Source organism: Mercenaria mercenaria, chromosome 2, assembly GCF_021730395.1.
Source record: "Mercenaria mercenaria strain notata chromosome 2, MADL_Memer_1, whole genome shotgun sequence".
Taxonomy (NCBI): Eukaryota; Metazoa; Mollusca; class Bivalvia; order Venerida; family Veneridae; genus Mercenaria; species Mercenaria mercenaria.
The window spans coordinates 51,222,646-51,236,566 of NC_069362.1; the positions used below are offsets into that span (position 1 = coordinate 51,222,646).

Consider the following 13,921-nt stretch of genomic DNA (forward strand, 5'->3'; position numbering starts at 1 on the left):
AACAGGTGCTATTTTCAAATAAAAGTGGGTAAATCTGCTGTTGGCTAAAACATTTTACCAACATAGAAATAATGGACAATAAAAATGGCATAAAAAAGTCCTGGTTGTCCACTACAATAGAAAAAAGGGGTTGATTCCGACAGAAAGATTTTATTACCCCTTTCTGCTAAATGGTTATCAAAGGTAATTAATGTAATAATGACATAAAAAAGACAGGAGGGTGCTCGAGGGGTAGGGTGATCAATGACAAGGAACAACACCCTTAAGACCAGTCCTGTCAGTAAATACAATAATTGGCGACTTACCTTTCTAAAAAATACAACTTCAGTCTCCAGGCCGGCAGAAAATAAAATCAGCAAGGATCTTGGAGACAGCAGGCTCAAATAAAGTGAGACAAAATTAGATTTACAGCTTTAAAAATTAATTATCTTACTTATCATTGTCAAGGTGAAAGGTCATATCATATGGTGTTGACAGTATATCAGCTTCTGATAAAATTATGACACTCTTGTGCATTGTTCAACTTATTCTTTCATATTATCATTAATTTGATAAAAATCTGTTGAAAATTGTTGTATCAAAAATTGTTAAATATACATCTGGGCAGATCAAAGTTTTTCTTTATGATAAGTCCCAGGTGCCATTAGTCTAATAGGTATATAATCATGTATACAATTTAAAAGATTAAGTGTTGATCTTTGTAAAACAAGTTTTATTCCTTACAACTTTCCTGCATAATTTCAGTATTTTCTCCAGGTACATTGAAGAGGTTTATTTGCTTTTCTGGAATCTTAAGCTAGTCACATTATATTTCAAGGCTTGCCAGTTGTTTTTGACACCTTATGTTAGATGTCTAGCACAGTCGTTCCTCACCAAGTTTTTCAGACATGTTTCTGACAGACTATAATACTGCAGGAAATTGTCAATAATCCGAAGGTCATAATTGTAACATGTTACACAAAATTATCACCTACAAAATTGTATAATCAATTTTCAGATCTTTAGATATAAGTAATATTTGATGGAAAGGCATTGAGAAATTGACATGGGTCAAAAATGGTGTGAACAACCATAAAATTATTACAAGTTTACAATATCAGGTGTTATAATAGGTGAAAATGACAGGAAAATCTATGTCTGCCAGCTGTATAAGAATTGCTGAAAGTGTGACCCACACATGTTACCTTTTACAGACAGAAAAAATTTTAAACCAAAAATAGCTGTTGTATAAATTAGTATGAACTCAACACAAAAATTTTCAGATTACAATATTAGTCATTAAGGTAATGTTGACATATCAGGATAAATCTAATGTTTATTTGTTATAGAACTGCTGAAGTGTGACCACCATGATTACTTTTGTAAAACTACATGAAACACTGAAGAATTGTCAAAATTTACCAAAATCAACTAGCTTTAATGTAATTAAGAATTTAGTATAACTTAAACAAAAGAATACATCAGATCTACAGAATTATCATTTCTTCCCAGTTTCATTGAATATAAAAAAAAAATTTATTTAAATATTTTGTAACAATACAATATAAATTAACATTTAATAATGCAGGTTTCTTAAGATCAAATATGTCAGATAGACATATTGGTATTAAAACAATTCGTTTTTACTGTTTTTTCCTTGTTTTTCTGAAAATACGTCCAATATTATCTCTTTCTTCATTTACATAACATCCTTCAGTTCTTCATTTACATAACATCCTTCAGTTCTTCATTTACATCATTAATAATTTCTGTGAATATACTAATGAAAAATGATTGACAGGCTAGATTAGTTGATTGATCATTAATTGATGCTGATATTTACATCATAGTGCTAATGAATTCCCCAGAGTGAGGATCAAAGCTGTATCTGCATTTACTGCAAAAACTATATCATTATTGTTGTTGGCCTAGTCGTGCTCGGGATGGGGTACCTCTTCACAGAATACTGTATATATCCTAAAACTGACTGTTCATGTACTGAAGTAAATAACATGTTGGCACACACTTTCCTCAAAAAATTTAAAAAGATAATACAAAAAGTTACTTCTGATTTAAACAACAAAAAAACATGATGCTAACATCTGATCTTTTAAAAATGAATTTAATTTTGTTTAGTGATCATTTAATATGTTAGATACGGTAGATGCTCAAAGTTACCCTCCCCTGCTGGGCAAAATCAGCTCTTGTGTATATTATTTACATATCATAACTAAACAAACCACCAAACCATTTTAGTTCACCTTTAGATACCTGACTGTATGGATGGACAAGCAATTTTACTGTAATGCTTTATGTGGATTTTTTATGAAAGATTGAAATGTTTTAGTTTCATTTAAGTGGATCTTGTTACCAACTGTGATATTTGAGCAACAATTTTACTAGCGTTTGTGGAAATCCTTTATAAACACAGGATTTGGGCCATTAAAATATATTAGTAACATTTCAGATGTTCATATATATTTATTTTTTTTTTGTTAAAAATATATCAAACTAATTTTAAAGGAATTTATACAAGTATCAATTAAACCAGTCAGTGAAATTTGACCAAGGGCAAATTTTAGCTTCTCTAAAAGTATAACGTTTTACAATCGCGTAGTGTACAGTTCAGTGAAGCATTGAAAGTTAGACAGTCAGTGGGATATTGTAGTCGGCTAAGTGTGGATGGTATTGGAGAGGCCTCTGTTAATGTTTTCTCTGTATCGGATAGTTCTCAGTTCGCAATCAGTCTCAGAGCGGATTAATTCATTGAAGTATTGTTTGGATATTCCTAGCTGTTTAAATATAGCTTTGAGTATTTAATATTTTGAGGAGTATTTAACAGTTTAATTAGTAATTTGTGAACAATTGTTCGATGTTTTAAAATGTGTGTATGTGTATTCCACACATGACTGAAATGTAAACTAAAGGCTTGAACTGTTGTAGAATGACATTGTCTGGATAATAAAACATTGGAGGATTTATTTCAGAGAGAGATTAAGGTTGGAGTTAAGTGGATTACAGAATCAGTATCTAGCATCAAATCTCTACTCTGGTATAGATGTCCAGTTAGATAGTGTTGACAGGATTATTTGATCAAAATGTTCGGCTTTAGATAACAACCACAAAATCCTCCTATTTTAACAAAATCTTGCTTGGTTTATAAAGACGTTTTCTTAATTTTGTTGTTATTTTGAGTTAACTGCTGGGCAGTGATGGATTGATGTCAATGATAAAATGTTCGTTTGAGCCACAAGAAATAGCACCTTTGTTTTCATCTAGGTCGGCAGTTGAAAGATATACATTGTTTTGGTTTTTTTCATTGTTCAACCTGGATTTGTTGAAAACTTCATGGGAAACGAATGACAAATACTTAAGTTTTTGCTTGTAAGAAAAAATCAAGAGATAGAAAACGGAGTAAAATCTCGGGAGATGAGTTGTTTGTGTTAACTGTATGCAATGTGTGCGCTTAGGAAAGTATGCATGAAGAAAGAACGTACTTTGGGAATAATGATGGAAATACACAGATTTCGCTTTGTTACATTGACTTTTGTCATGTTATATTGTGCAATTTTTGGAGTTACTCAGGGTGTTTCAGCAGAAATCAAAGAAGAAAAAGAAGGTAAATTTTGTACTGAAATTAAAAGCCATTACTTTTTTTTTAATTGAAATTATTCAACCTGGTCTTAAAAATCTTTATTTAAATTATTTTTATCTTATCTTATGATACGTATGTTTTATTTTTCTTTCAAATTTATGCAAAACAAACAAAAAAAACTACTGAAAAAAAAAAAGAATGACTGCGAATTAGTATTTGCATGCTGAAAATAAACAAAGATCAAAGGAGTTTTTTTTTTATCTGTTCAGATATCACTGAAAACAGAAAAGAAAAATGTTATTATGTTATTACATACAGAATGGAATAGCTGAGTTTTTAATGTATATTTAGCATGTAGCATTCAGATGCACTTTTACATGGGACATTCTGTATTTAACTGAAACTACCACTTACAATGCTATAAACAATTTCAGTGTTAAATTGTCTTTAAATTAGTATGTATCTCATTTCAAGCTAAAGTTGGAACATGGCTATAATTGCCTGTTTTTGTCACCAGTAGCTCTTGCTAAATGCCAATTGTTGTAACCGAATCGTGCCATAATTTTCTCTTATCAGCAAAACCAATTTTCCTATCTCGCCTAGTGGCGTTAAAATTGAGAAATAAATCTACATTAAGATCTGCAGTTTTAATAGAAAGTTGACTTTTCTTGGGATTTGATACTCCTATGAACCACAGAAGCTAATAAACAACTGAAAATTTTCAAAGGTTACTCTGTTAACTGTAATATGTAAATAAACATGTTTAATATTGCAGTTTGCATGTTTTTACGGTTTGCCTTTGGCGTCCAGAATTTCCCTGGTTCTAGAGCACTTAAAATTTGCTGCCATATTTTTTAACTGATCTTTATACTTTATGATGTTTATAATTTTGAGTCGCCTGTCCTTCATAATGACGCTGCAAGATGCAGTTGGCTGACTCAACATTAATTATTATAGAAATGGGAAGCTACTGCAGCAGAAGTACAAAGCCCTGTGGAATATCATGACTAATGGTGTTAAAAAGGATGTTCCTGCAGGGATCTGGTTCAGTTTTATTGGAATTGATCATTGATTTATTGACAAATTTGATTTATTACACACAGTCATCTTCACTTTCCCAGGTCTAATTTACAGTTATCTCTTAAGCTGTGAATGAAAACCTACATTCTAAAACTTCGAACAGCAAAGTACAAGTCATTTCAAATCCACTAGAGAATGATGGTTGTTTTTAACCAGATCTACATGTGTATTGATTGGATAATTAAGTTTCATTGGGTGTGCTTCGTGTTTGCCATTTACAGGGCATATGTTTTCATACTCTGTAAGAATGTTCCCATGGCATGCCAAAACTATTACCTTTGTAAAACACAACCTCCCTTCCTCTTGGATTCTCATCTTCAAAATTGCTGTTTAATTACATTAATGATCAGACTTTTTTTAACATTTAAGACTGCATCATCATGTCATTTCACGACTCTAGCCGAAATAAGTTCTAGTAATTATTTCTGAAATGAGGAAAAGAAGTGCTATATATTTTATGAAAACTTTGGTGTTAATCTGCACTTATTCTTGTGTAGGAATGTTTTCAAGCAAGTCAGTATTTACTGTACATTACTCCTCATAACAAACGTTGCACAGTTCAGTGTGAAAAAATGTCTGTCCTAAAAAAATCTGGTCCCAGTACTTTATATAATTATCTAATCAGATTTTTTGAAATCCCTGTACAAAGTCATGAAATTTTGATGAAATCTGGGGGTACTTCTACAGTTGATAGATTACTGCAATTACATGTAATTAAAAATTAAAGAATGCCTTTTTCCCATGGTTCCCTTAAATCGAATTAAACAAAGGATCTAGAAGTTGTACAATTGCCACGGGATGTGGCAATAAAAAGAATGTGTCACACAGCAGTTTGCAATCTGCTTGCTTCAAGAATTCACTGTAGACAACCAGATTTTCTGAGCATTGTAGAGGGCATATAATTAGCAGTTTCGTTATAAGGTCATAGGATTTATCTCCCTTGTTTAGGTTTAAGCTTTATTGTACACTTTCAGTGCCTTAAAAGTATTTTTTGCATTTAATTTCAGGTGATTTTGGGTTTGATGGAAGAGCAGGATTACTTGGAGGACCAGAATTTTTACAGGAACCAGAAGAAATCTATTATGTTACGAGAACTAAACCAGTAACTATAACTTGTAAAGCTACAGGGGCAGTGCAGATATCATTCAAATGTGCCAAGTCTTGGATTAAAGAGCGTTATTATACAAGTTTAATGTCAGTAGACCCTTTGACGCAAAAAGAAATTGTAGAGACAAGTTTTACAGTGACTAAAGATGACGTAGATGATTATTATGGGTCTGGTGGATACTGGTGCGATTGTTACGCTTCTGATCAACCAATAGAAAATCCTGGAGCCATTATTGTCCAAAGCAAAAAACGTGGACTTGTTGAAATTGCATGTAAGTATTATAAGTACAGACATGTACCTTTTATCGGAACAGTTTTAAATTTTGGACAATTTCATATTAGAATACTGAATCTCACGACTGACTGTGGGTGTAGGAGCAGAACCTGACAAGATATATATTTTTGATTGAAAACTGTATCTCTTCACCCATGAACCTAGTAAGGTAACCTTATCATATGGCTGACAGCTAATTTGAATATATATCTTGGCAAACTTATCAAGCTTTCATCAGAGATGTTCTCAGCTTCTATAGGTCTGCATGTTGTGTTTCTCTGACAGAGTGTTGTTGATTATGTCAAAAACATGGTCAGACTCTCTCACAGGACTAGGAATTGTATCATCTACTTTGATGGATTGGTTATCTCTGACCTTACCTGATTGATTAGTGATGTGTGACCTTAGTGGATTAATGATGGAGTCTGACCTTGCAGGTCTTACACCACTAAAAGCAAATATTTTATTATTAAGATAATCAGATTGTTGATAACCTTACATGGCCTCTATTGCTTGCCTTCAGTCTGTTACTTATATAGAACAAATATAATGTAGTAATTACCTAGCATTTCATCCTCTAATAAAATAGGTTTCAGCGACTCGGTATTCTGATATTGTTCCTTTGTGTTTTTTAACTTAAACCAAATTGCTTCTGTAGGAAAACTTCTGTTACATAGGCAGTTTATATTATCAATTCAAATTGATTCAATTGGCGACAAACATATTTGATTTGTCAGTCTACTCTTTTATCTATAATTGATTGGAATCAATTGAGCTGTCTTTTTCTATGTCGGAAACAATTCCAAATTACATAGATGTCTCGTGCAGGCAGGTTTTGTGACTTCTCTGTATAACTGTTTTTGCCTCATCTTGTCGGGAAAGAGATTGAAAAACATTACAATCAGATGCGTCTTGCAAATTAAATAACAGTACTATTGATTGGAGTCCACAAGAAACATAAAATAACAATAAAGAAAGTTTTATCGCAATAAAAACTTTAAGGATGATAGAATACAAGTTCAGTTTAATTTCATCGAAATTTCATTGGTTAGGTTGTGTTGTGTGATTTCAAACAGCACTTTGAAAATATTAACATGTGATATTACTAAAGATATAGATTTTGTATATTGCCTTTTAGAAATGATTTTAAACCATTCAGACATTTTACCATTTGTCTATTTTGGCATAAAAATTCTTTCTTTAAATTGACTATTATGAATTACTGAATGAAAACAGTCAATAAAAAAAATCAATTTTTTAGTATTGATTAAGTGCATTAAAAATTGATAATGGGGCAATCAGTGTTTGTTAAGACCACACACACACACACACACACTCACTGAAAGTAAAAAAAGAAGATAAACAGATGTTGATAAATTTTTATGAAAAAATCAACAGACTTTGAGCAGAAGCATTAACTGCCTTGCCATGGAAAGGTACAAAACTGAATGGTTAAGGTGTCGGATATTGAATCACTTGCTCCCCACTACTGTGGGCTCAAAACCTTGCTTTGGAGTATAGAATTCTTTTTTGTGAGTAAGCCGCATCCCGCTGGCTTAAAAAAAGTTCGCGGTTTACCCTGGTGAATAATGCCCAGAGAAGCATCTTGGGTCTTCCAAACAATTGAATGTTATCATTATGACCCAAAGAAAATAAAAAAATTGTGTACTGGAACAAGTAACATAATTATTGTACAGTTTATTTATTTTCTGATATTTGGATTTAGTATGCTTTCCAGGACATATTTAGAAATTATTTAATTGAATAAATCCATGTAATTTGTCAGTTTTTGTCTTTCAACCTTTACATCAAAATGTCATTATGTCGCTAGTTTTGAAATGTTTGGGGCCTGCCCACCTAGCCATACTGGCTTAAAGTCTATCATAGGACACATAGCTGTCTACACATGATGGATAATTAGCTGGTAATTTATTGACATCTATATTCTGTCTCATGATTAAAATGGCTACTGCATTTTGTCATTCATGTCACATACTGTTGTTTCATTTAGCACTTTGCAATGTCTGTTTCCAGTCAGAATTGTGGACTGAAAAAATACTTGGAAGAGCAGGATGAGCAGATCTGTGGCCAAGTAATTCAACAAATATATAGGAAACTTTAAACTGATAACCCACTTTTATCATTAGATGAAATTTAAAATGGCATGTGCAAATTGCGTATTTTTCTCAAAAATGAATATAGAGACATGATAGCAATGCATATAGGAAATATGAAGCATTGATAACTGAACTTAATTTTTTTCAGTACAGAATGTTACACTTTGTACACTAACTTGTATTGTTATAATGCCAACCACAGTAAGATTCCTATATCCTTTTCAGATTTGAAAAAAGCATTTTCAGATCCACCGCATGGAACTAGAGTGGAATTGAAGGGTCAAGCTTTGCTCCGATGTTTACCACCAGATGGAAAACCACTGCCAGAGGTAATACTATAATGTCATGTAAAATGATAAAAGAATGAAATGTGAAGTATTTCATATTAGTATGATATGGCTGGGTGTGAGCCTTGGAGGTCATGCTCTCTTGTTGGTTAGATATCTTCCCTGACAGATTTCGTTCAGCAGTTGTGAACTTCATCAGAGGACTTAACGGTAATGACTAGGCAAGTTTGGTTTGCATTATGTGCAGATCCTAAGTATATTATGTAGAGTCTCAAGGCATTAAAGACTACACACTAAACGTGCAGCAATAGTATGATATCAAATCGAAATCATTGAAATCATGCAGTGTGACCCAGAGACAGCAAATAACACAAAAATATAAGATGTAACAGGTATTACTCTTGGATCCACAAGCTTCATACTCTCAACCCTGTAGGGATCAGTATTTCCGGATAGAACCAGAATACTCAGCCATTTCATTTATCTTATATTTCTTATTAGTAGCTTGTACAGACAGTGTTTTCAGATGTGTTTCGGAGATTATTTCAAAATGGTTGATTGACTTTACTTTTCCTAGCTGTCAGGCAGAATACAGTGATAGTTGTTAACCTTTAGCCTGCTGGCAGCAAGTGATTATGCCTTTGCAGCTAGTGCAGACCAAGACGGACGTGCAGGCTGACCATGGTCTGTACTGTTCACTATTTAGTCAGTAACTTCTGAGTGAACATCCCTTCGAATAATAAATGGTATTACCAAAAATTGAATAATGGACCAGTCCATTTTAGAAATTAAGCAGGGTAAAGGTTAATATCATACAGGATCACACAAGTTTCATTGTTCTCTCAGAAAACAAAAATATGGTCCTAAAATAATGTTCTGTTTTCATCACTAATTTCGCTCTGTTGCAACAAAGGCAGATTTTGAGAACAAAACATTATATCAACATAAAATGTTGCTAAATGACAGAAAGTTACATGAAGAGTAATTAAACCCCACAGCCCACCTGGCTGATTAATAAGTTCTGTCCCAAAACCTTATATTTTGCTGCTAGTTTTGCTCTGTACATTATGACTTTTACAGCTCATTTCATCCAAAAATGATCATTCAAAACAACATTTCAGCATATTTTTGGCTTAGCGACAAACTAGTTTTAGGTGTGTGATTTGATGGGAATATATATTTTATGATCCATGTTAAAGTAATTATGACAATCTGAATTTCGAATCTTGATTCATTGGTTGTACCTGGCCTCACTTTGATGTTTTGCTAAAACAAAGCATGGGTTGCTCCGGATTCGTAACAAACCGTGACAAAAACTATGTCTGGGAGGAGAAGTAGCAATAAAATAGTAGACTTGGCTAATGGGATTTAGGATTGTTAAAAAGTGGGTTTCGTACATACATGCATTCAAATTCTACATTCATACCAAAAGCAAATCACCTTGAAACATTTCTGTGTTTTTGCTATAAAAAAAATGTCATTGGCCTGATTGTTTATTATTGTAAACTCCTAAATTTTCAATAATGGCCCTTGTTCTCTGACCATCAAAGAAGAGCAAATCTTACAAGACAGTTTTTGTAGCTTTTTTCCAGATTGAAAATAGGCATAAACATAGCGCTGGAATTTAAACACATACCAGGGGGGCAGAAAAATGTTTTTACAGTTTGGAAATCCTATAGGTTTACAAAACAGGGGAGGATGTTTCATCACAAAATCTCTGGAGTCTTTCTGTTTTTTAATCTTTCTACATGTAATACACAGATGTAGGGATTAAAGTAAGATTTGAGTTAAGAATTAAAATGTACCATGATGAGAGATTTATGGTATGTTTTCCTGGTTTTTATTTCCAGTTCTGAATGAATTAAAAAAATCCTTGACTTATAATGGTTGGGATTATATAAAAGTTACTGGAGAAATAATTTAGTAATTTTTCACAAAAATTGTTTAATTCCAAATTGTGAGGTAACAAAGGATGATCTGGGCTTTTTTTCTGTTCATTTTGAATGAAAACAGCCTTGATGGATGTTTTTTGTTTACAACTGTTAAGATTGGAAAATAATTTTGTGATAATAGATTTCTAATGGTGGTCACTTTTCTGATTTTGCAGCTGGTATTGATCTATTTTTACTTTTGACATTAATATAAAATATGTTTGGAATATCAGTGCATGGCTTGTGGCCTGTAGCTGGCCTGTAGTTTGTAAGGAGCTGTCAATTAAAATATAATTAAGATATGGTACTCCATCTGCCAGTTTTGCCTGCAGTGTATTGCAGAAGAAAAGTTAATTTTATGTTTAGATAGATGTTCTAAGATAACCTTAAGCATTTATAATGTTTTTTCATTATGTGAAAAGAAATCAAACATGAATGTAGTTAAGTTGAAAAAGAAAATATTGAAAAGCGATGAGAGGCGATAAATTTTAGTAAATCGCAAAGCTTGAAATTGAATCAGTTATCAGCTAAAATCTGAAAGGATGGAAGAATTTATAATTATAAGGTAAACTTAACATATTGGTTTATAATGCAGAACTAAGTGGCTATTAATATTTGTAAAAAGTCAAAATCGTTTGCTATGTCTATGATCATAATGGCATATATTCAAATTGTAGGGAATTATGGGAATTTACCGATTATCCCTCATTCTGCTTATTTTAGTGAAGTTTTAATTTCTTTAATTAGAGAAGATTATCTGTGTGCAGATTGCTATCTATTTTCTTCACAAATCCATGCAGAAGAAATTGTAGACAGTGTTCCTCAATAAAAAGGATCATTTTTCAAGTTTTGGTGATGATTAGTTGAAATGATTGTATTCCATAATTATCTTGTGCCTTTACAAGGCTCTTTTGGTTGATTAACTTCAGTTTTATGAATGAACCAAAACTTGTTGGTCTTTTAGTTTTTTACATTCATTTTGCCTTTCTTTACATGTTCTTCAGATTTCATAAAATAGAAAGGAAGATGGTTATTTTTAATCTGTGCCTTGAAACTCAATCACTCTTGTAAAATGTACTAATTCAAAGATGCATTAATGCAGATTTGAAATGTCTAGGCCTGTAATCAGAAAAGTAAATCTATAGCAAATAAATGAATTACAGTGAAAGAAAAGGCATTGTGTTGGTATCTTGTTTCATATATTTGGATTACATGCACATTTTTCTTGTTCTCAATACAAAGAATTTTTCATATGACATGCAGTATTAAATAAGTATTTTGATATCAGATGCAAGCGGTTGCGCCTACTTGAATTTTAGATGATTTGTCAAATTTCACGGAACAATAGTAGGACTTACAGCTGCGAGCTTACATCACAAAAAAAGGCATAATCAGTGAAGATTATCTTCATCATTTTACCGATTTAATTGTATAACTAATGACTTCAGAATAATTCAGCCGGGATGTTAGCGTAAAATGAGCCTTTGGTGCAGTACTACAGAGAGTAATACTGGCAGGTTGCCTTTTTCATAATGTGATTTATCATTTACAGTCATTTTGAACGAATTGTAAATTATGATGAATTACATAATGTATAAAAATGCTATATTCTTTGAAATGATCAGTGTCTGTAACATGCTAATTTTTCATTTGGGAAAAGCTGGGAAACTGAAATTTCCTGGGAAATGATATGGTTGCAACTCAAATTGTCTTGTTAATGGTCTGAATCTAAAGTGAGATATCTAAGATGTTTGAGTTACTGCCCTTTAATACCGACACTGATCTCCAGGTATTAGACAGATGGAACAAGATGCTATTAAAATTACTTAAATATAAGTTTAACTAGCATATAATTTATATGAAAATAAGAAAAACTATTTCTGATTTTTCACTTAAACACTGTTTTTGTTAAAATGCAAACATGGTTTAAATTTATTTTGTGAAATTTTTGATATTTTAACAGTTAGCAAAATGCTTTAATTCAGGTATTCTGGCTGAAGAATGGCAACGAGATAGATGCACAGAGCGATATCAACTTCATTATTGCCAGTGAAGGCAACCTAATCATCAACCAAGCAAGACTTAGTGATGCGGGTAACTACACGTGTGGTGCCCGCAATATGGTCAGACATGTTCACAGCAGAACAGTACAGCTTGTTGTCTATGGTAAAGTCTGTTGTCATTTACAATTTTCATTGAGTGGCCCACACTCTTCAGATTTATAGTAGACTAACAATACCAATCCAGCATAACGTAAAAATGAAAGGTTAAAACTGTTTTCAAAGTGAGATGAAATTTAAAATGCATGTAGAGCAAGTTTTCGTCCTTTTCCAGGCAAAAAAAATTGCAAAATTTGAGCAGAATGTGTAAACATGTGTGAGAAAAAATTGATATGCAGTGATATAATGAATAGCTTATGTCAGGCCACAACACAGCCGTGGCATGTCATGTATATAGAAACAAATGTTTTCTGTCAGCCAGCATTAGGCCTGCAGTTGAATATGTGGAAAAACGCATGTTACACTAGCAGCCTATGCCCAAAATACTTATTAGATTATGTAATCATTGTGTTAATTCGTGGGGCATGATGCCATCCTTGTCAGCTTAAAATATCCTGAAAAGTTTCTAAACAATACACACTTCATTTATTCAGGAAGAAGTAAATAGAGAACAAATGGTGGAATCAGTAATGTTTCAGTTTTAAACTTATATGTAATACATTTATAAAATATAAAATAGGAGGACAGGAAATCATTTTGATCTGTAAATTGATGTATAAATTGTTCAACAAATCAGTCTGTATGTAGAGTAATTAAGCATGTTTTTGCCAGCTCTATCGCAACCAATGTTGCTCATTGCAGAGCTGGAGCGGTCTTCTGCACATGTCCAGAAGTGATTATCAGTTGGAGCGCACGGCAAAAATAAGCAAATTATTGCATGTCCGCACGCATTTAGTGTATAATATGTTTAATTTACTGACTAAAGGTTAGGGTTAGTATTACCATTGTTACAAAATATAGACATTAAAGATACTTTTTGTTCAAATTGCTTGAATCCAGTATCTACCTCTACATCTTTCACCCAACCGTCGATTTCCGACTATCACTGGGCGGCGCTGTCAGAGAAACAGTTGTTAAAGAAATGATATGTTACAATGTTAAAATAATAAAAGCTAAAAAAAGACAGTATGCTACAGTTAAAATGGGGCAGAGGCAATAGAATTACATACTGACCACCGCCAGCCTCTCTCTAAAGATACCAAGACTGGGGCTAGATTTAACACAATCTGACTAAAGTACTTGATCTTCTAAACGAAGATCTGAGAACGACCTATTCACATTCGTCTTCTGTATATTTTGGATTTCCATTATAGCTATTTTTATGTTATCCAATCAGACGACTTGTTCGATTGTCAAAGGATAAGAAAAATATGCGGATATTCCAGGACTCGAACCCGGGACCCCTCGCTTACAAAGCAAGTGGCCTACCGACTGAGCTAACCGGCTATCTGATACATTACGACATAAGAATTGTATATATCAAAAGTCAGT

The 13,921-nt window shown here is 32.7% G+C and overlaps 1 protein-coding gene across 4 annotated transcripts in view; it reads left to right on the plus strand.

Moving 5' to 3' along the window:
- LOC123563945 (netrin receptor UNC5C-like) overlaps nt 1-13,921 on the plus strand; it is a 150,566-nt gene that overhangs the window by 112,614 nt on the left and 24,031 nt on the right. Inside the window, exons 1-4 of one of the 4 annotated variants that reach the window (XM_053536579.1) lie at nt 2,605-3,598; nt 5,662-6,033; nt 8,378-8,481; nt 12,356-12,536. In XM_053536579.1, coding sequence (XP_053392554.1) covers nt 3,436-3,598; nt 5,662-6,033; nt 8,378-8,481; nt 12,356-12,536 — 820 coding nt within the window. In that variant the 5' untranslated portion in view covers nt 2,605-3,435. Of the gene's footprint in view, nt 1-2,604; nt 3,599-5,661; nt 6,034-8,377; nt 8,482-12,355; nt 12,537-13,921 lie in introns of those variants that run through there. The other 3 variants (XM_053536582.1, XM_053536580.1, XM_053536581.1) reach the window with 3 other exon arrangements.